The following is a 21,379-nucleotide window of genomic DNA, read 5'->3' on the forward strand; positions in this document are numbered from 1 at the left end:
CCTGTCTTCAGGGAGCTTACTGTCTCAAAGCAGCTGGATCATAAAGCAGACAGTTTCCCTTGTGTTTGTGTTCAACTTCTGTGTTTTGATTTGATTGACTTCTCTGAGGTTTACTTTCCTTTACTTTCCCTTATAACACACACACACACACACACACACACACCGCTGTTCTCCACACTGAAAGGAGCAGCAGCATCTGACAGCATATATCAAGGGCTTCTCTTCCAGGACTGTGATGCACTGCCTGGGCAGCGAGTCCCATTAGCCCCTCTCCCTGCAGCCGCTGACCTGGCTTTCTTTATGGGAAGAGCACACCCAGAGGTAGCAATCAGCACACAGCTCAGAGAGACAGACCGATAGCACAGTCAGGCAAGCAGCATTAGCATGGATCCTCGGGGAGATACGCAGCTCAGTGCAAGGCAGACAGGAACGAAGAGGGGGCCGGAAGAGAAGGAGTGGTGCTCCGACTCGAAGATCAGTAATTACCCCATACGAGTGGAGAGCGGTGTTGAAATCCAAGGCAATCACCACAGTACAGGAGGTACGCTGGAAGCCTGGAGTAATTTCTGACACCCCTAACAAACAAAGCCCATGCCCACCCCAACCCCTCACCCCTTCCTGACCCCTCCCTCCTGACCCCACCCCTCATCAGCTTCACAATGCCGGCTTCGTAGAGGGGACTGGATTCAAAAGAATATGAATCAATAGAATCCTGAGCCCAAGCACTGATACTGGATCTATAGCCATGGTTAATGTAGATCGGGTATTCCAGGTCTGGTTCTTGTTGTCCCAGTAGAGCACAGCTCCCATTCTCACGGGAACAGGGGAAGGCTAGTGATTATAATGTCAGTCCCCTGAAACCACAGCCGTCACAAAAACAAACAGCAGCAGATTGCCCCTTGCTCTCGCTCTCTCTCTCCTCTCTCTCTCTCTCTCTGTGGGAGAATACATTGTTCCACACTTAATTTGTATTGTTTTCATCTGATACACACATGTAAGCTAGTTCAGTCCTAGCAAGAAAACTTATTTTAACATTGTCTATGATGGACCACATAATGTAGGTTTCACAAGGAATTACTCACATGAAAACACCTCACAATCACAGTACACCTTCATCATGATACCACACACACTCAAGTCCCTATACATGAATATATTAAAATTTGCACACTTTAGTGTATTGCAGTTCACGCAGCTGGTCCCATTTTAGCTCAATTCAATCCACAGTATCTGGAAAAGGTATGTATCTCTATGGATGATGTGGGGTTCCTTGCAGTTACCAGTGTAGCTTAACCTGCTTGTTTCAATTAACGTAATACCTGCTGAGCTCCACAATCCACTCCTCTGTGGTAGAATAAAGACAAAAGGCCACTCCACTGATTTTTTTCCAACTAACAAAACAAACATTACAATATTTAGTAATCTATTGCGACTGAAATAATTCCGGCATACAGTATTATTCTAATTTAACCCTAGAGTTCCAATCAACTTTGGTCAATACATGGATATACATGTCAAGTAAAAACAAAAATTGATTGGTATAGATCTACAAAATTATATGAGTGATTTTGCAAAAATGTTAAACTAGCCTATACACTGATACATTAAACCACAACTTCCCTTTCATGTTTGGCTAAGTCAGAAAAAGTGGTTCATGGTGAGGTTTTTTTATATATGTATATAAATATAAATGTATAAATATAGACTATCTCTCTAACATATTCAAGGACTCTGCATTCCTCTCCATGCCAGTGCTCCAGTTTCTTAAGTAGAGGGTGCGGAACACATTTTTCTTCAATATCCAAAGGCGGGCACATTAAAAAAAAGTGCCTGGGGATTGTCCTGTGTTTTAAAAGCTGGTTCTCTTTAACTTATTTTCCAGACTTCTTCCATCTGCAGATTTTGGTTTGGAGAGAGAGAGTGGGGTGCCTTTGAAGAGCCTCCACACAATTTTGTGCATGTGGGGCAGAATGTGAGGGGATCTACAGAAGGGTGAGGGGGAGGGCCATGGGTCCTTTTTGTCAGATGTGCAGAAGCAGGCAGTGACCTAGGGTCAGGGTTCAGGGAGCAGAGGGCAGGTCTCTGGGTTTACCTGGTGTTTCACATGATCTGCACAAATGCTACCACAGCTTTCATCTTTGTGTTCCACACCCCAACCCCATCAACCCACGTGAAATGAAGTTTTTTAATGAGTGTCACCATGCTCCATGGGGTCAAAACACACCCCCCTGCAGGTCCTGTACATGCAGTTAAGCAATGGCTGTGATTCATGACAGCCACCCCCCCCCCTTTTTTTTGAGGAAGGTTACAACTAGAATGCCCCCTGGCATGCAAGCCGTCTGATCACAGGGGTATGTGGCCGCTCCTGTGTATTTACATCAACACAAGACATGTGATTTGAGCAGACATGCCTCTGCGGTCCTGCCCCTCCTTACTAAAAACATCCACTCTTCATCCATCCTGTTTAGATATGCAAACCACAACAGCCTGGCGCGAGGAAGGGGTGCACATGCCGTTTAACGCAGAGGAAGGAGAAGGATCAGAACCACACGCGACTGTCTTCAAGCATATGTATTCTTGGATAAGACTGCCAACCAAACACGATATTAAAAAAAGGCAGGTGCTGATTAAAGATTGAGTGTCACTTCCAACAAATCGCAGACTCTCTCCCAGCTGTTTGCAATGGTAATCCAGCTGGAGTCGCTGTCACACATGTAGAGCCTCCCGGTCCCCCGCAGTTTCAGAGTTTGAGTCCCGGCTCAAGAGTGTTATTGGACACGAAGCCTACTCACGAAACTGTCTTGTGCAATACAGAACTCCCGCTAATCTCAACCACATTTTATTATTCTGAACCCTATCACCTGTACAAAAAACACAAGTGTGCGATTCATTTCTCTACCACAATAGTGTGAAAATCGTACAAAATTTTCTCTCGGGGAGCGCGTTTAGCGAATTAAAATTTGACGTGTAATTGATCGCTAAAGAAAAATCTGACGAAGGAACCCCAAAAGAAAAAACCTCTAAACTGCGCCAGGGCTTCGAAGCCTCCTGTCTATTTCTGTTGCAGTTATAACTAGCACTAGGTCAGACAGCTAAAAGTTCACCCAGCAAGGTCATTTCGCACAAACTCATATGCAATCCAATTTAACACAGCGGGACAGAATCAAGTTAAGAATGTCTGGCAAAGATGTCAATGCAGTCAATATTACCCCGAACCTTCAGATTTTGTTGAAGACAAAAACATAAGGCAACAGAAACGGGGCACCGTAAGGAGTTCAGACAGGCTAGTAAAGAAAGAGCTGTGGAGGCTATGAGTGACTCAAGCACGCTTCGAGCCGTCAGAACATATGTAAACTCTAAGAAAAACACATTATCGCATGATGTTTGACACTTAACCTTCAGAAGGTCTTGTCTTAAACTACGGGTTTGGTGGCTTGCTGCATCATCATTGCTCATTGCGCTGCTTCGGAGCTAGCTGGCTAAATGGAGCTGGAAATAACTCCAATAAATGCCTGCCAACCGTGACACCCCGGCCGAATGTCCACCCGCTTATTATTATTCCCGTTACAGAGAACAGTACTTAGGTAGCTAGTCAAGTTTTATTTAAAGATCCTGACCCACTGGTTATTAGCTCAGGTTACATTCCCAACGGAGCTGTCCACGCACATTCGCGAATTTACAGAGTCTCGGTGCAAGCTAGCTTGGTATAGCTTGGACAAGAATAAATCAGACACGAAACTCAAGACAGTGCAAGTGTCCGTGCTGTACCCAGTCTATAGCTCAGTAGCTCGACTTATAAATTTGTTACGTTTCAAAGCCATATGTTTGCCCTTGCTATCAAAGTGTACTCATAGACCGCCCGTTCCTGCGTTACAGGTGATCGCTTCTTGGACGAGAAGCATGATGAGCTGGCGAACAGCTTGCCAATAGCTACTAGTGGTGCCCCGTGGACATTAAGGTGCACTCGTCGCAAACATGCAAAACTCCCTCGGTAAAAATTACGACATATTCCATAGGAAAGGAGTAACATAGGCTACAATTAATTTTAACATTTAAAACAAAACACGGGGCGTCATGCCAATGGTTTACCGAGACATCACAAGGAACGCCTAAACAGAGCAAGACAGGCGGTAATAAGAGGACAGCCAAGCCCACTGTCACTGACACTTAAGCATGTTTATCATCGCCATCAACATAGTGTGTAGATTGCACCAGCAGCTAGATAGCTACAGCAATCCTTCACAGAACGTGTCGGCTACCGCCACATATACTTACATCTCAGGAAAAACACGATGCGTGTCCTTTTATGTGTGCACGCTTGGGTTCACAAGAAATTGCATTGTCGTCTTCTCATTTTGACAGCAGTAAAGTATTAACCCAGCAGAAACAACACTATTTGTCTCCAGCTCATCGCCCCGTCGACCCAACTCTTCCCTCCGCCATTTTGGTTGTGATGGGGAATCCGAGGCACCGCGTCCTATGACGCGAGCCGACTGTAGCTGTCATACATACAAATCCTTTACTCTGTGTGTGTGTGTGTGTGTCGGTGGTGGGGGGTAGGGTCCTAGCAAGATTATATTTAGCTACTGAAACTAACAGCAGTAAACTGCAACCATGTAATCATGAAAAGAGAGGTTATGCAAGAAGATTGTAGATTATAAACAAATAGTCGAATAGTTATCCATGTTTGTTTTATTGTAATTTGTTACAATTGTAAATAACAGTCATTTACTGGATAGCTAGAGTTTTTCTAATATACAACGTAAACGTCCAAACGCAAGACAGATATCTTCACTGTATGCACAACCAGACAGACAGCAAAGTCTTCGTAAATCATATGGCACATAAATTCATAAAGTCCAAAAATAGTTTGAGCCCCCTAAATTAATTTCACCCGGAAAACCTTTTCACTGTCCACTACTTTATGTCAAGGTGTATAACATCATATCATCAAAGATATTAGGATTTTGGAAGCCATTTATATTGCAGTTCATTGGCAACAGCTGCGCTCTTGTTTCATACACCTGTCGTAATGTGTAGATCTTTATGCATCTGTGTTACAGTGGGGGTGAGATGCACTAAGGTAACCCACCAGACTTCACAGGCTGCTGTCACCCCAGTGAACGCGTTGTGGGTAACTGTTGTATGGTTACACACTGCGCTGAGACATCACTTTGCTAGCCCTATTAGTCTACTAATTTCCATCTTTTCATTCCATCATACCAGATAGACATAAGAATGACCTAACACAACACCTGACCAACACTATAACACAATCACCTGTAAAATATCTAACCACATCGTATACACGATTTCAGTATGATTTCCCACAGATCTAAGCTGGATTTTCTTGGTCATGGATGCATAACAGGGAGTAACTGTGAGTACCCCACCACTGTTGCAATGTGCACAGAACGAGAATAATTGTTAAGCCTGTCTAAAAGCTTTACTCTATAGCATGCATATAGATTTCAGTGCACAATACACCATGAACTATGCATATTCACAAATCAATCCCCATTGGCCTCCACCCAATTAAACATTTGTTTAGTGTCAAAGGATGCTGTAACAATATGCTGGTTATTTTCATCATCTTAACAAGTAATAACTGTTTCAGTATAAAACCATGCTGATAATCACATAGAGCTACTCACAAGTTACATATTTGTGTAATTGTTATATTGTGTGAAACTTTGGCCAAAACACTTTGCAATAGGAGGAATGCAATTTTACACTGCTTGCAAATATTAATGTCAAAAACTTTATATGATGTCTCTGCAAAAATATATATGCACGCAAATTTAAACAGTGAAATACTGTTCTGTATGAGAATGATTAAAAACTTAACGTCTGTAGTTCCATAATATGTTTAACATAAAATTATCTAAACAATATTATCAATGTCTTGGTAAAATGGATGCAAATATAAGAGGTGACTGAGCTTTTCAGTCATGAGAAATGAGTCACACTAAACAAAGTGAATATACTGTTAAGCGGAATCTTGAGAATTATATTGTATAATCGCTCAAATGAAGTTACAAACCGCCAACGTAGATTGGTTACAATAAAGAAGTCTGTCATAATGTGCACAAAACACGACACAATTCCCTTTATTGAGGAGGCGATGGACACAGTCCACCTCATAACATTTAACTTCGCTTACACTGACATTACACTGACAGTAACACTGGCAAAGAGTTTCTCTGGCAGGCTGGGTTCAGTCTAACGAAATAACACTCAGATATGCACTTACAGAACATGCGGCCGCTGTCTAACTCATTTTCTAACGGTGCCATCTGTCGGCAAAATTGAAATACTACATTTTGAGCTATAGAAGCTATAGAACAGCTAATTTTATAAATAGGTCTCTCGGCACGCTATCATGTCCAACAACATTACCTGTTTAAGTGCAGGTCTTGTTATAATGATGTTTGTTTAACCTCTTTACGTGAAACAAAATCTCAGGTTCCACCGAGATTTGAACTCGGATCGCTGGATTCAGAGTCCAGAGTGCTAACCATTACACCATGGAACCCTGCCTTACAGGCTAATGTTCACTACGGTATATAATCTATGATGTGTGCTAGCTGAAATTAATAGATTGTGTGAATACGGAAACTAATTAGTCGAGACAGCAGTTTACCTATGTAGCTAATATTGGGTTCTAAATATAAGACTACTGGACACTGACAGGCTACATAGATTAACTAACTTGCCTAAGTACCGTCAACTTCTGTTACTACAGAAGTAACAAACCTGTCATAGAGTTAGTATTAGTAGCTAACTGTCAGCTACCTGCCTAATGTTACGTTTTACTAAATCAGTGACTAGGCTATTTGTTTTCAGTAATCCTGAATCGGGTCCGTGGAAAAATCATATTATTTCTGCCAGAAATCGTATACAGCTTCTCCAATGACCCCGGAAGTGCAGCCTGAGTTTACAAATAGCTAACATTACGTTAGCCACAGAGAAAGATAGAGAGCTAGGTAGCTAACGTTAGCTGGCTAGTAGTATTCTAACACAGGCAAGTGAGCTCAGTAGTAGCTGGCGAACTGGTTTGCACATACTGCGTTGTCACGCGTTTCTTCGCCTTAGCTACAGTAATCTGTTTTCATACAGAAGAAGATGGGGACCAGAGACGATGAATACGATTATTTGTTTAAAGGTAAATCGGTTATCATCATTAACATTAACGACTTAGCTAAGGATATGTCAGATGTTGTCATTGCTGTAGGGTAGAGAAGATTGTTCGGTTGCTGTAATGGAAGCGGTCCAGTGTTATAACTGCGGATGCAACGTTATCATTAGAAAGAAATGGTTTGCCATTACTGCTGTGTATAGATGTTGTCGTAGCTGCCAATGACCTATTACATTTTTAAATGCGGGTTGTGTCGATGCAGTTTGTGCCCAGGTAGCTGGCCTGTTTGACCGTGTACGCTGTCGAGCTCGGTAATCGCCATGGAGTCCATGAAAGATTCAGTGATGGAACCAGCGAGGTTTAAACCTCCTTGATGCAAGTGATCCTTTCTAGGGCAAGCTATCAAAAGAAAAGAGGCCTTGCCTTGCGTTTTTCATCAAAACAACAGTTTAAGCTTCAATGGATTTGAGTGTGGAATGCAGCAAGTTGGCTAATACTGTAAAACCCTATCCAGTCTCAAACACGAAAATCCCACATGCCGCTGTGCGTCTTTAGCTGTATATTTATAATGACAGTTGACAGCCTAAGCTTAATGACTTTTGTTGAGGTACCTGGGATTATAAAGTTCACTGAAATACAGTTAGATTAAATTGTACACTTTTTGCCCTTGACCACATAACGAAATGGAAAAGAAAAAACAAAACTCTAAGAAAGAGTTGTTCGAAAGTTGAGTCAGTTGTGACTATGCAGAAGTTTGGATGCTGCTGTTCTCTGGCTGTACTTTCAGGTACAGCGTTAAATGTATCTAGCAATTGACTGCACTGTGTGTCCGCGCACTCAGAGTTGGAAGAGTCTGTGTGTGTGTGTGTGTGTGTGTGTGTGTGTGTGTGTGTGTGTGTGTGTGTGTGTGTGTGTGTGTGTATTTCGGTTTTTGCCATTCATTGTACTGGTTTGTGTGTGTTAGTGTTTCAGACATATTCTGGTTTGAGCATGTGCAGAGTATGCAGTTAGAGAAATGTTCCTCCTTTCTGTGGTGCAAGCTATTTTTGTATTGCCACCCCTCAACAAATACAATTAAGGGCATTTTTGAGATAACATGGTTAGGTCTGAGTGACTCAGTCGATGAGCGCAAAGTGATGAAGCATGCCCTCTGTTAGAGGAAGTCTGCCAAGAATCAACTGCTAAACCAGCAAATTGGTGCTAGAAATTAAATGAAATGGCTTCTCTGTTTTGTGTATGTGTTAAATGTAAGACACTGGATATCCAAACAAGATAAACATTCAGTAAAAAGGAATTAACATAATGAAATGCACAAGAACATCTTAGCCTGTGTCTGACACTGGACCACTTACACTGCTCTCTGCATGTTTGGTTTCATTAAAAAGTTTTGGTAAAGAGTTATGAGTTAAAACCATTAAGGCCAATATATGCTTGGGCCTGCTGGGCCCTTAACCACAGTATGCACAAAACAGGAGTATAAGGAAAGTCAGTGGGATCAAAGTCAACCCTGCTGATTGCAACGCAGTAAAATGGAGTATGGTGTTATCCGGTATGTAGTTGTGGTGGAGTCGACTGCAATCTTGTCCTTCTGCTGTTGCAGTGGTGCTGATCGGAGACTCAGGCGTTGGGAAGAGTAACCTGCTGTCACGTTTCACTCGCAACGAATTCAACCTGGAGAGCAAGAGCACCATTGGCGTGGAGTTTGCAACCCGCAGCATCCAGGTTGACGGCAAGACCATAAAGGCTCAGATCTGGGACACGGCGGGACAGGAGCGCTACAGAGCTATCACCTCAGCGTGAGTGCCTCTGTTTCACCGGTTTTACCTGACGCACCCAAGTGCATGGAGTTTTGCCTGCTTTAACTTAGATGGTGGCAAACCATGGAGACTTTTGTCTTACTAATGTTACCTCCTCACACTTCTTAACCATGGCTGCAGTACTGATGCAGTGGTCCTGTGAAAGGAACAGCAGCCTACAATCTGAGGATTTGTATCTTCTTTTGGAAAGAGGAAGGAAGCTGTAGAAAAGCCTATGTGTGGTTGGGGTGTTTCCTGCCACATGATGTGATGAGTGATTTGATGGTGGCGCTTAGGTAGCATCTACTGTGCCTTGCATGATGCCTGAAATCCTGGTTTGTCCACCTGCAGGTACTATCGGGGGGCGGTGGGGGCGCTGCTGGTCTATGACATCGCTAAGCACCTGACCTACGAGAACGTGGAGCGCTGGCTGAAGGAGTTGCGGGACCATGCAGACAGCAACATTGTCATCATGCTGGTGGGCAACAAGAGTGACCTGCGCCACCTGAGGGCCGTGCCCACTGACGAGGCACGCACCTTTGCAGGTAAGCCCGCTGCTCACACAGACATGCGTGAATCACATGACCGTCAGACAGCTAGCTGGAGTTGCTCATATTCTGAACTCTGTGTTGTTGGCATTCTTTTTTATGCTTTGCTGTTGTGGTGAGCCTCGCTTGTCTTGCACATTAGCGCGTACGCGTATGCATGTAATGCCATCCAGGATGCAAACAATCAAAGCAGCCTATAACATGCCTACCCTTGAACATGGTTTCTTCCGTCTGTCTTTCAGAGAAGAACGGCTTGTCTTTTCTCGAAACCTCTGCCTTGGATTCCACCAATGTGGAGACTTCTTTCCAGACTATCTTGTCAGGTGAGAACCCTGTCCTGTGCAGACATGCCATTTCTGTACAACCAGCAGTGCAGTAGATGGTAGATGCATAGAACTGAAGTGGTTTGCATCTAAAGGTAAGTGATACTGGAGAGCTTAAGACTGCAGAACTGTCATACATAATATTACCTATTTGCTTAGCCAAAGCCTATATCCAGGGTGACTTACATAGGTTACATTTATTTTATATGTACTATCTATTTCCGCAGCCAGATATTTACTCAAGCAGTTTAATTTGAGCACCAGGCTGAAGAACACCGCAGCATTACCTCACCTGGGGTTTGAACTGGCAACCTTGGAGGTCCCTAACCACTGTGCCTCAACTGCAGTCCATGTATAATGCTTACCGTTTAAAATGCCAGTTCCAATAGCTTGTTCTGTGAGTGTGTGAATATGTGTGCTGTCTCTATCAGCTGTGAGAAAGTGTGGGGTCTTCTGCATTGGGTCAAAAGCCAGGTGTTACTGAGTGACTAATCAAAGTTATGGCTTTGGAGTGGATGTAATGCAATTTGGAAACTGCAGTTGAGAGGCTGGGTGTGTGTGATCAGGTCTGGTCTGTGTCACACATTGTGTCCAGTCAACTGGCTGTCCTTTTGGGTATGGTGCTGTGCAGAAGTCTGCACAGATTAACTGACTTTAAAATCCTCTGAATTGATCATCCTGTGTACTGTACCCATCAGCCAATCCACGCTCCATAAAGATCAGTGCATCTAAATAGAATTCCATGTAGCATGCTGTTCTAAAACATGTTCTATAGAGCTTTCTAGGAACAACATAGTGTATTACACTTCATCCACCATGCACCATATCTTGCCATCCTTAGGAACCAATCCACTTTATCTCTGTAATTGTTTAATTTGTTTAAATAACTAACACTTGAGGGAAAGGGAGTCCAGTACTGTCCATTAACTGAAAATTAAAAGCTGTCCTGTTGAGCATGGCATAACATGCGTTTTGGTAAAAGCTCACCTGAGGAAGATGTGCTGCAAGTTGCTGTGTAAAGGAAAAGTGGTGGTTGTGCTGAGGTTGTGTTGGCCAGATCGATATGACTCGCTTGTCACGTTCTCTCCCCTGCAGAAATTTACCACATCGTGTCCCAGAAGCAGATGTCGGACCGCAGGGATAACGACATGTCTCCTAGCAACAATGTGGTGTCGATTCAAGTGCAGCCCACTGAAAACAAGGCAAAGTCGCAGTGCTGCCAGGGAGTCTAGTAACATCCCCAAAGCCCCAGCCCTCTTATAAAGAACACAGCTGCGCAAGGCCAGACTCTGGTCCGCTACGAGTCTCAGACGGTCGCTGTCTGGCATGAAGACTGAGCTGTTTCTGAAGCCGTATGCTTTTATATCACCGTGTTTTAATGATCAGGTGTGCAGATTGTCACAGAAATGTCTCCATACGTAAAGTTTCGTCTGACGTTCCGCTTTGCTTGACTTTTCTGTTGCTGTCATTGTGTGTTACATCTGTGTTTTCACGTGTGTGTTTAAGAAGCGTGTGGCCCTGGTGTGTCAGGTCGTGTCTGTCTTAATAGTGAATGTTTACACAATTTGAGAAGTCTGTGCTGTATGTTAACTGTGAATGTCTACACTGACAGACCTAGAGAGGTCAGTGCTGTGTAACAGTGAATGTGCACACAGACAGACATAAAGAGGTTAATGCTGTATGTTAACGGTGAATGTCTGCACAGACAGATATAGAGAGGTCAGTGCAGTGTTTCTTGTGACTGTGAAATAAAACAGATCTTTCCTGATAGAATGAGCAAAGCTGAAGGATTTAGCTTAGAAACCAGGGCAAAGCAGTAAGTCTTCAGCACATGAACACTGCAGAGGTCTTCCCTGATCCATCTGAATGGAGCACAAGTGTGACTGTATTTAACAGGCTCATGGCTGCCGTAAGTGACATTGGCCTGAAAGCAGGTGCCCTTGATTGGAGGTGGATTCATAGTGCCTTTTTCAGTGCAGTGTCACTCAGCGGTGTCTTTTGTCCTTGTGATGTGTGTACCACAGAGATGTTCAGTATATCACAAAATCTGGAGAAGCAGTAGGGCTCTATGGCCACTTAGGCACATTGAAAACTTGTCCTTTCACTGCTGGGACTTGTAGTCCTTACACTGTAGTCCTCTGACTGTTGAGACCTGTAGTCCCCTCATGTCATTCTCTCACTATTGAGGCTTGTAGTCCTATTTCTGCTGGGATCTGTTGAATATGTAGAACACACTAGCTCATCTTTCTCGTGTATAGCTCGCCTCTCTTCTCCATTCACATACACTTTCTGCCCTCCAGTGGGTCATAAATCCATCGCTGACAAGTGGCAGGGGAAGTTTTACAATTCAAACACAAGTGGACAGCAGCTAGCCATGATGAGTGATTTCAGTACAGAGTATACTTCCTGTCTGTGCTTGCAGCGCTTAGGAGCATTCCCTGGTATATGCCCCTCCAAGACAAAGCCAACACTGTAGCATGCCATGTGTCCTGCCACAGCACTGAACAAGTGAAATATCCAGAGCCTTGTAATCATACCCACTTTATCAAGATGACCGTGTCTTTGGCTCATATTATGCTGGTCGCTGAGGACAAAGTTACCTTGGAAAGCCCCTTGCACACAAAGCATGTTGTTCTGTGGCTGACTGCTCATGCCCTAGATATGAAAGTACTATTTATTCAGTGAATGTGTTTACCGCCAGAAAGACAGTGTAATATGAGTGTAATATTTATACACGTCCTCAGCAGGGCCAACACTATATGAATAATATAAGGACTGAACGTTCTGTCCCCATCATTCTGGAGTGAGAGACGATTACAAAATGAGTCTGAGACAGTGAGTGAAACTCAAAGAGATGAATGAAGACACAGAGTCAGAGAAGCCCTTTGGAGACAGCAAGCTCGAGCTTGTGGTCTCCTTTGATAAGAGTTGACCATTGACATCGAGCCCTGAGAGTACTGACCAAAGTGTGATTAAATGTAGAACCCAGGACCACTGCATTGCCATGGGTGAGACAGAACAAGGCCAGGTCCTGCAGGTTGTGGTTAGGGTAGGGCTGCAGTGGAGGGCAGGGCCCCGGGTGGGAGGTCTCATGCAATGATGGGAGAGTGATGCTCCGTGAACCCCTAAAATTGGTGAAACTGTCATGCTCTCAGTAACTCAGTATTTTGAACCAGTCATAGTGTTTTGCCATGAGAAGCAATGTCTTTTGATTGGTCTGCATGACCATTGACAGTGCAGAGCCCCACCCGTTATGAAGCCTCACTCTCCTATAATTGGGTCCCAGTGCCGGAAATTGTACACGTGGCGGGCAGTGCCAATGATGCGAGCCAACAGAGGGTGCTGTCCTTGCCAGAGCCTCAGTCCATCACACAAGCACCAGTGTCTTCTCCAAATCCCCAAAGGTGTCACTTCCCCTGGTTCAGTCTCTCTGTCAAACCAGTCCTCCTTTGTTCCCCTGTATTCTGTGCACTATATGTACCATGATCTGGCTGTTTGTGTTTTTAAGTTACCGTAAAAATACTGGTACTGTCTACTGTAATGCCTTTTGAGAAGTGCAAATAAAATAATCAGGATTACAATTTTGTTAGAGTGGTCACTGTGGAAGATACAGACAGGAAACAGTGAGGTTTAAGCAGAGATTGCTGTAGTTTGATCTCAGGTTGTTCACGGCAGAAGCACATGAGAAGTCTGTCTAGTTTCCTGGGACACACTACTGAGAAAACATGAACCGAAGTGCATTCATTGCTTTTTCACTATATTCTGTGATAAAACACTGATACATGATTTATTCTCTAGAAAAAGGAAAAACATTCAGCGAATGATTACTGCAAGACAGTTGTTCACAACTTTTTCTGTGGATAAAAAAGACTGCACATCTACCCTGAGGGATGGCAGGTTTGTCTCTGTATTTTTATTAAAGAATCTCTTAAGCAGCACTGCAAATAAGAGCATCAGGGAATGATGCCCTTTTCACACTGACAATGTGGAAAACAAAGATTGCCTTACCTGGGGCCATACATACACACACACACACACACACATACACAAGTAGATACATACTATGAGAGATGCACACACACATATACATACATTCACACACATGCACTCTGACAGACAAGTGCATGTATGCACATGCACACAGACACGCACACACACATTCACTCTTGTGGCTTTATGCACATGAATGCAGTCTCTGTGATTGTCAACCTGTTATTGCTTCTCAAAAAGGTGAAGTAGACCCTGCATGAAGGAACCCACTTATGTAGGAAGGAATCTGCATTTAATGTTAATCAAACTGGTTAACTCAGCGTGTTTATCGAAGCAAAACACAAGGAAGTCTACATATTTGAACAAAGAACATGACCTGGGTTCAATTATGCTGATTTTTCTACTGTAATCCAGACATTACAGTGCTAATTTATATAAACTCTTTTTAATATGCATTAATTGAAAAATATATAATAATAATAATAATAATAATAATAATGACTGGACTGCTTGATATTAAAAACAAAGAAGAACACGACTTAAAAAAAACAACATATGTTACTGCTTACAATGGCAAAAAAGAGCAAACAGTCATGACCTATGATTCATACTTTCCACATTAAAGAACCAGTCTGCCAGTTCACCAGTCTGACATTATTCTTCCTCTCCAAAGGTAACTGGCCCACTCTACCCTGTTAAACTCAACTAGAGAACCATTTCTATATTCCAGTTATAAATGCTATTAAAAGGCATAGAGAAGAACCAACCTGGGGCTGTCCCCAGAAAAGAAACCCATTAAAATGTTCTGTTTTTCTTTCAATCAGTAGTTTGAATCAATTGTTGATTCGAACTGAAGTGTTGAATTGATCCATCTCTGTCTTTGGTTTGCCAAGGGCCAGTCATTGGTGTAACGTTCCAGTATGTGGTACCCCATTACACTCCTGATATTGTTGCCATAATTGTAACTGTATAAAGAAATACCATTACACCAGCTGCATAATGATGAGCATAAATAACTATCATTACATATCTAATGATATGTAATTGTAATGATCAATTATCATTGAACCCGGGTCTGTAAAGATCACATCTTTCCCTTGCATTTGGTTTCTGGTACTCTTACACACAGAAAGAGATTCTCTGGCCTGTACAAAACTCAACCAGTCTGATAATACTCTGACAGTGCTGAAACTCCAGTTCCATACATATTATAAATATATTTTTCCCTTTTACATCTGAAAATCATAAAATATATATACAGATGATTTTCATAACAATGGGATGTCTTGTATGTGTCAGTCACATTGATTATTCATTATTTGATCATGCTTGCTTTTTCTCTTTAAGCTTCTCACTATTAAAACTCACTATCACTAAGTGTAAAGAATCAAATACATCATAAATACATAATTACAAAAAGAGAAAAAACTTTTCAAGGACAGAGATCAATCCTTTGAGTTTTTAAATATGTAAACTGACAATTATGAGAAAAAAAGGCTGGGGAAAAAAGATAAAATTTCATTTGGAATTCTAAAAGTGGCTGTTATCAGCATTGTTTTTTCTGCAGTGAATAAGACCATTGCTATTTCTTACTATTTAACCATGCGTTTTCATTTAGGTCCCTACATCAGGGGTCATCCCAAGCTCAAGAACAGGTCATGACCTCTGGTGAAGTGAGTTTCCACACAGCAGCAGAGTGAAACACCTCAGTGATTCCAGTTGGGTCGAAGGTCATTCAAGGGACACTCCAAGCCCTGTGACCCTGCTAAAGATCAGTCTGCCTTCTCTGACCTGAGTCGGACAGCTGCTCGTTTTCCTCATTGATAAAAGACCTTCATCTGCCAGCAATGCATTCCAGAGCTCCTTGCATTAGGAGGCGAGAATCCCTGATTTTTTGTGGGGGATTCATGAGTCTCTGGGATATTGTGATAACAAGAAAGTTCACTTCAAAATGAAAACAGGAGTTAAAATAAAGGAAAACCTGATCACCACTCCTTCATCTTCCGAATGCAGCGAACACCTTTAACCCCACTTTGACTGGATTACTGTTCGGCATTTGTCCATAGTTGAACCATGCTTTGTATATTCTCCATTCTTCCTGTTCCTCACCCAGATATGTCACACACTCCCATCTTCTACCTCCTCCAATCAGCAGCTGTGAAAGATTTGCTCTGTAGTGGACTTGTTTTGTAGAGGTGTCCTGAATCCAGAGCAGTTTGGTCGTTGTGAAGAAAAGTGTAGCTGGTGTCTGGGTGCATCCAGGATGTGGCTCTCCAAGGAAAATCAAGAGCCCCCTCACCTCACCTCCACTGAGTCAGTCCTGAGAGCATCTGTGTAGAGCTTCTCATGAGAGAGAGAGAGGGAGTGAAGAAGTGAAAGAGGGAGAGATGAAGAGAAAGGGAGAAAGTGAGGGAGGGGTAAAGAGTGAAAGAGGGAGACAGTGAGGGGTAGAGAGGAATTTCAGGTCCTGTCTGTGCACTGCTCTCCCAGTGTCTCATATTTTGGGCTGATGTTGTCACCATCCAAGAGACAGAGAGACAGCGAGAGAGTGAGAGAGACAGAGGTGAGAGCGGTGTGAGGCGATCCTGTTCCCTATAAGAGGGATCCAGGGGGGCTGTCTGGGGGTGGTGGTGTATGTGTGGGGCTGATGCGCATGGGCAGCAGGTCGTAGTGGCTGGGGATGTGGCTGTTACGAGGGAGGTCATAGGGGCTCTGGGCGAAAATGGTCATCATTCCACTGGAGCCCTGCATTACACTGACTGTGGGCTCTGAGGGAAAAAGGAGAAGAGAGAGAGCGAGAGAGAGAGGGAGGAAGAGAGGGAGTGAGAGAGAGAAAAGAGAGGTAGGGGGAGGGAGAGAGAGAGAGGTAGGGGAGGGAATGAGAAAGAAAAGTAAGGGGAGAAATACCTGTTATGGGTCTTTGCCACATTTTGGTGAGTGTTCACGTATCATTTCTTTTTTCTATTTGTATAAACTTGTGTGTACATGCAGATAGGACTATGTACAGTGTTGGGCCACTTTGTACATCCTTCCAGAAATGCACATTTACAGTAAACTGAACTAAAATTGAACTAAAGTGACAGGAAGACGGAGCGAAAATTCATTTCAGTACAGCTGGTAAACTTGCTGAAACTCCTCCTTCACACCCCCGCCTTGCTCACCCACGTCGTAGACGTTCTTGCTGGCCGCTGGGGTAGTGGTGGAGCAGTAGGGTAGTTCTCGGTGAGCAGGGGACTTCATCTCCACGTAGCTGCTCTCTGAGTGTTTGTGGCCCACGCCTGGCGGGTCCTTGATGGTGGCGTAGGGGTTCTCACTGTTCAGGGAGCAGGTGCTGGCGCTGCACATGGACTCCATGTAATCTGATAACCACAACAGCAAGGACACACCCACATCAAAGACAAGCCAATCAGAATCAGAACTGAAACCAGCCCCTTGGAGCTCAGTCAAAGTGACGACAGAGACGGGTGCTCCAATGTGCCCACTGACTCATAAGGAAATGTGTGCAAACCAACCACAGGGTTGTGGTGCATTGTGGGAGAGCATCACAGAGGTTTTGACATAGGAGGATTGCAAGAGAGGTCAAGCACAGGTAGAAATAGGAAACATGCAGAGTTCGGAACTGAGAGCTGTTAAAAAAAGAATGGAGAAACTTTTCAAATGTCTGCTGAAACAAGCCAAGAGCTGATCCAGCATTCTGCAGTGAGTGGGGAAACAGTCTTCCCTTTCGTGTCCAGACTTCAGATATAAACGATCTGGCACAGTTAAGCGCCCATTTACATTTTTTTTTTAAACACACTCTACACACACACACACAAAACACACACACCCACTACACAAAGGCTGATTAATGCAACAAGCCCCAAAGCTATTTAATTACACACACACACTCTTCCCATGTCAAGGTTTCTCTCCCTGCTCTACCCTGATCCCTGTGAATGTGCAGTGTGTTACATTAAATTATTACATTAAATTATTGTCATTTAGCGGATGCTCTTATCCAGAGCAACTTTAAGAGGCTACAATTTTTACATATTATCTATTTATACAGCTAGATATTTAGAGGCAACCTTTTGGATACAAGTTCTGCTCCTTACCACTGTGCTACACTGTGGCCCTGCTGCGGCTACATTACCGTACATGTAATATGAGCACTGTGTGAAGGCTATACTATCTCTGTGGGCTCTCTGCATTGAACGGAACAGCAAACGGAAGTGAACAGCAGACACCCTGGCTCAGGTGCCACTGGCAAGGGGGACAGGACAGAAGGGAGGAGTCTGTGGTGAAAGGGGCGTGTCTCTGGGAGGCCAGTAGGAAGGCAGCGTGAGAGGTAGTCAGGTAGTGATTGACTGGAGGGTTGTGCTGATGACGATGGTATTGGCTGTGCAGGCTGGGTGATCATACCGTACCTCTGTAGCACTGCTCTACAATATAAGTATTGTAACGCCGGTCCAGGCAGTACACACCTACAGAGGGTTGAGATGGAGGAGTTACCCTGGATAATTGGAAATATTCCAGATTGCTGAATTTCAGGATTACTATTTTGTCCATTTTTCCCTGTATTTTTCCCTTCTTTAAACCAAAATCTGAACACTGGCTCCTCCCACAGTTTTTAAGATGAAAGCATGAAATGTGATTGTATTAATTAGCTAATTTGGTTGCTTTTAAACATTCTTTTGATCATTTTTGCTCCTTTAACGTATCTCTGATTATGTATATTTGAAAATCATTTATCCATTTAACACATTAATGAAGTCATATAAGATACTCAAAGCTGTAAACATATAATGTACATCAATAGCTTCAAACATAAAAATCCACAGTGACATCATGATGTCAGTAACCCAGATTAGTTCAGCGGGCATTCTGGCAAATTAAAGCAACTGAGTGTATGGGAGCATTAGCATGGTTCTCATGTTCTCTTTGCTTATCGTTTCCATGGTGCCGTGACAGCGCCCTCAATAACCGAAGGCAGAGGGTGCGTATGCAGGGCCCGCACGCGGACGGATTTCTGATGCGCTCGGGAGAAATCCTACAGGGTATGAAAGTCATCCTGTTCAGAGAGCGCTGAAAGTCCAGATGGCCACGTTCTGCGGATTCCCACCAAATGCTCATTTTCTGATTTATTAAAACTGGTGACCGAAACGATGCATCCACCCCCGTAACCTTTTCCTCCTTATGTCAGGTTAGGACAGCTTGTATAATGAATTCAGCTTGAACTTACATTGGGGGGATATGGGGCTTACATACTGAGTGCACAGTATAGCTCATGTATTGTTTCTGAATGTGTAATGGCAAAGATTCACATTAACCCATGCCCACATTAAATAACAGATATGCATCTGTGCATTCAGTTCTGCTTACACTGCATTTCTATTTGTGGTGTCTTACTAAAACAAGAAGCACACAATTAACACCCTGCTCTGCCACTGTTGACAGTCCACATAAACAGCAGCAGTCTTGTCAGTGCTTCAGTGTACTACTTCACATTCCATTTATTCAGTGCTTTCACCACTAGCTGCCAGAGCAGGGCTTTTAGGGAGGATAGCTGTGCTTCCTCAGCCAAGCAGCTGCGGGCGAATCTGTGACACAAACAAGCCAGTTATGCCCTCTGTCTCATCCTAATGCTACATGATGGATAAAGCTCACTGCCACCATGGACGTTAGAAGAGTGAGAGGAGAGAGTCAATTACTGCTGATTGCACCTGTGCAATCCTCAAATGCCGCTGGCGGGATAAAAGGCACAACAGAACGGCTTTCCCTGCAGGCATGTCTTATTATACCTCTGCACCTGTGCAATCATTGTGAGAGTGAAGGTCGCCCTCTTCTTACTTCTCTGAGAGTTGCCACGGCCGCCATCATGGCAAACTCTACCTCTCCACGTTTCGCCCTCAAAGGAAGGCTTCGTGGGGACAGGCTCTGTGGTTAGAAGTGTCACTTCATATGAAGCTACATTTTTGTACAGGTAAAGGAAAGCGAGAATGTGCTGCAACAGGTTGCTGACGTGTGGACAGGTGGGCGGGTGAGACACTGACCGAGGTCTTTGAGGTTGCAGTAAGCGCGCCACTCTGCGCTGTTCCTGTCCCCTTTCTTGCTTTTCGGCTGTGTGAAGAGAAAAGGACACAACTTATTCAGAATACATATCACTCAGGTAAAGTCAGGTGAGTGTGAGTTGGAGACATTATGAAAAATTGTGCAAGTAATACTGTGTAATGTGTGTGAATGTATACCTGCAGGTGTGTGTGTGTGTGTGTGTGTGTAGGTGTGTGAGACTGCATGCAAGCGTTCATGAGACAGAGGAATGGTGTATGTGTGTGTGCAATGTGCGCAGGTGAGTGACAGTGTGTGAAGGTGTGTGAGCTCTGTACCTTCATGGTGGATTGGCCTTCCAGGTTGTTGGTATGGCGCTGTGCAACTCCACACTGGCCCAGCGTGTGGTAGCTGGGATTGGAGAAGCAGTGGCCACTGGAACTGGCACTAACACTGCACTGAGAGGCGTCTGTGGACCAGAGCAATGAGATACATCGAAGAGCTTTTTGGACTCACACACTCACATGTATACACACATATATAAACACATATTAATGAACGTACACACAAGCATACATGCACACACACACACACACACACACACACACAGACACAATGTGTGTGCATTCATATAAGAAGTGTGTGTGTGTGAGAGAGAGAGAGAGAGAGAGAGAGAGAAAGAGAAAAAGAGCGTGTGTGCATGTGTGTAAGTGTGTATATAAGTGTATGTGTGTACTCTTACCGGAGAGGGAGTAGTCGGTGGATACTTATAATAAATGTGTGTGCTCTTACCGGAGAGGGAGTAGTCGGTGGATGAGATGCCCAGGGCGGGTGTGTAAGACACGCTGGGCATGTCGTGGCTCTTCTCCCTCTGTCTGTGCCGGTGCCAGACGAACACGCTGAGCATGGCCATGATCAGCAGCAGCAGGAAGATGATGCCCATCACCGCGCCTGCAGACTGGCGCTCCGAGGCCAGCGCCGGGCTGATCTTAGTGTAGGGGTTCAGCTCATCCATCATCAGGGCTGCTGCAGAAAGACAGGAGCCGTGTGTTTGTGCATGTGTGAATGTATGTGTGTACAAGTATGGGCGTGCGTGTGTGCATGAAAGAGAAGATTTATGTATGTGTGTGTATATGTGTGTGTGTGTGTGTTTGTGTGTGTGTGAGACAGAGATGCAGTGCCCTTGCTCACCCTGGTCACAGCGGATGCCCTTATAGCCAGGACTGCAGTAACAGGTTCCTGTCACATAGTCACAGGTGGCGTTATTCATACACTCACACAGCTGTTGGCACCCGTAGCCATAGGTTCCAGATGGGCACTCTGCATGAGAGACAACGAGAGAGAGTGGGTCACACTTACGCCTTCACACACGCCCCCACACATGCGCACACACACCCACACACGCATGCGCACACACACCCACACACGCATGCGCACACACGAACTCAACCACCCCAAGAAAGGAGGCACACCATCGACTGCTTCACCTGTTGGCTCCGCTCTTTGAATGGAAACCTCACCTTTGGTAACAATGTTGAGTTATTCCTCAAACAGGCA

General features: G+C 44.1%; 2 protein-coding genes and 1 non-coding gene across 4 annotated transcripts in view; 1 reads left to right on the forward strand and 2 right to left on the reverse strand.

Moving 5' to 3' along the window:
* Positions 1 to 6,463: 6,463 nt before the first annotated feature.
* On the reverse strand, positions 6,464 to 6,535 carry trnaq-cug. The gene has a single exon. It is a non-coding gene; the product is annotated as a tRNA-Gln (tRNA).
* A 405-nt stretch (positions 6,536 to 6,940) lies between these two features.
* LOC118788042 (ras-related protein Rab-11A-like) lies at positions 6,941 to 11,377 on the forward strand. The gene is made up of 5 exons (XM_036543876.1): positions 6,941 to 7,165; positions 8,739 to 8,934; positions 9,286 to 9,479; positions 9,725 to 9,805; positions 10,901 to 11,377. The coding sequence occupies exons 1-5, from the start codon at positions 7,126 to 7,128 to the stop codon at positions 11,035 to 11,037; spliced, it is 648 nt and encodes a 215-aa protein (XP_036399769.1). The 5' UTR covers positions 6,941 to 7,125; the 3' UTR covers positions 11,038 to 11,377.
* A 4,576-nt stretch (positions 11,378 to 15,953) lies between these two features.
* LOC118787836 (multiple epidermal growth factor-like domains protein 11) overlaps positions 15,954 to 21,379 on the reverse strand; it is a 62,192-nt gene continuing 56,766 nt past the window's right edge. Inside the window, exons 19-25 of one of the 2 annotated variants that reach the window (XM_036543548.1) lie at positions 21,014 to 21,142; positions 20,615 to 20,848; positions 20,161 to 20,291; positions 19,828 to 19,894; positions 18,202 to 18,258; positions 16,957 to 17,154; positions 15,954 to 16,563 (exon numbers count right to left, since the gene is read on the reverse strand). In XM_036543548.1, coding sequence (XP_036399441.1) covers positions 16,388 to 16,563; positions 16,957 to 17,154; positions 18,202 to 18,258; positions 19,828 to 19,894; positions 20,161 to 20,291; positions 20,615 to 20,848; positions 21,014 to 21,142 — 992 coding nt within the window. In that variant the 3' untranslated portion in view covers positions 15,954 to 16,387. Of the gene's footprint in view, positions 16,564 to 16,956; positions 17,214 to 18,201; positions 18,259 to 19,823; positions 19,895 to 20,160; positions 20,292 to 20,614; positions 20,849 to 21,013; positions 21,143 to 21,379 lie in introns of both variants that reach the window. The other variant, XM_036543549.1, reaches the window with a different exon arrangement.

This window comes from Megalops cyprinoides, chromosome 13 (genome assembly GCF_013368585.1).
Source record: "Megalops cyprinoides isolate fMegCyp1 chromosome 13, fMegCyp1.pri, whole genome shotgun sequence".
Lineage (NCBI taxonomy): Eukaryota > Metazoa > Chordata > Actinopteri > Elopiformes > Megalopidae > Megalops > Megalops cyprinoides.

Bases quoted from the DNA above. Each gene is read 5' to 3' on its own strand.
- LOC118788042 (XM_036543876.1), top strand. From the start codon at position 7,126: ATGGGGACCAGAGACGATGAATACGATTATTTGTTTAAAG. The intron at 7,166-8,738 runs GTAAATCGGTTA...CTGCTGTTGCAG, and splicing joins ATACGATTATTTGTTTAAAG to TGGTGCTGATCGGAGACTCA. The intron at 9,806-10,900 runs GTGAGAACCCTG...TCTCCCCTGCAG, and splicing joins TTTCCAGACTATCTTGTCAG to AAATTTACCACATCGTGTCC.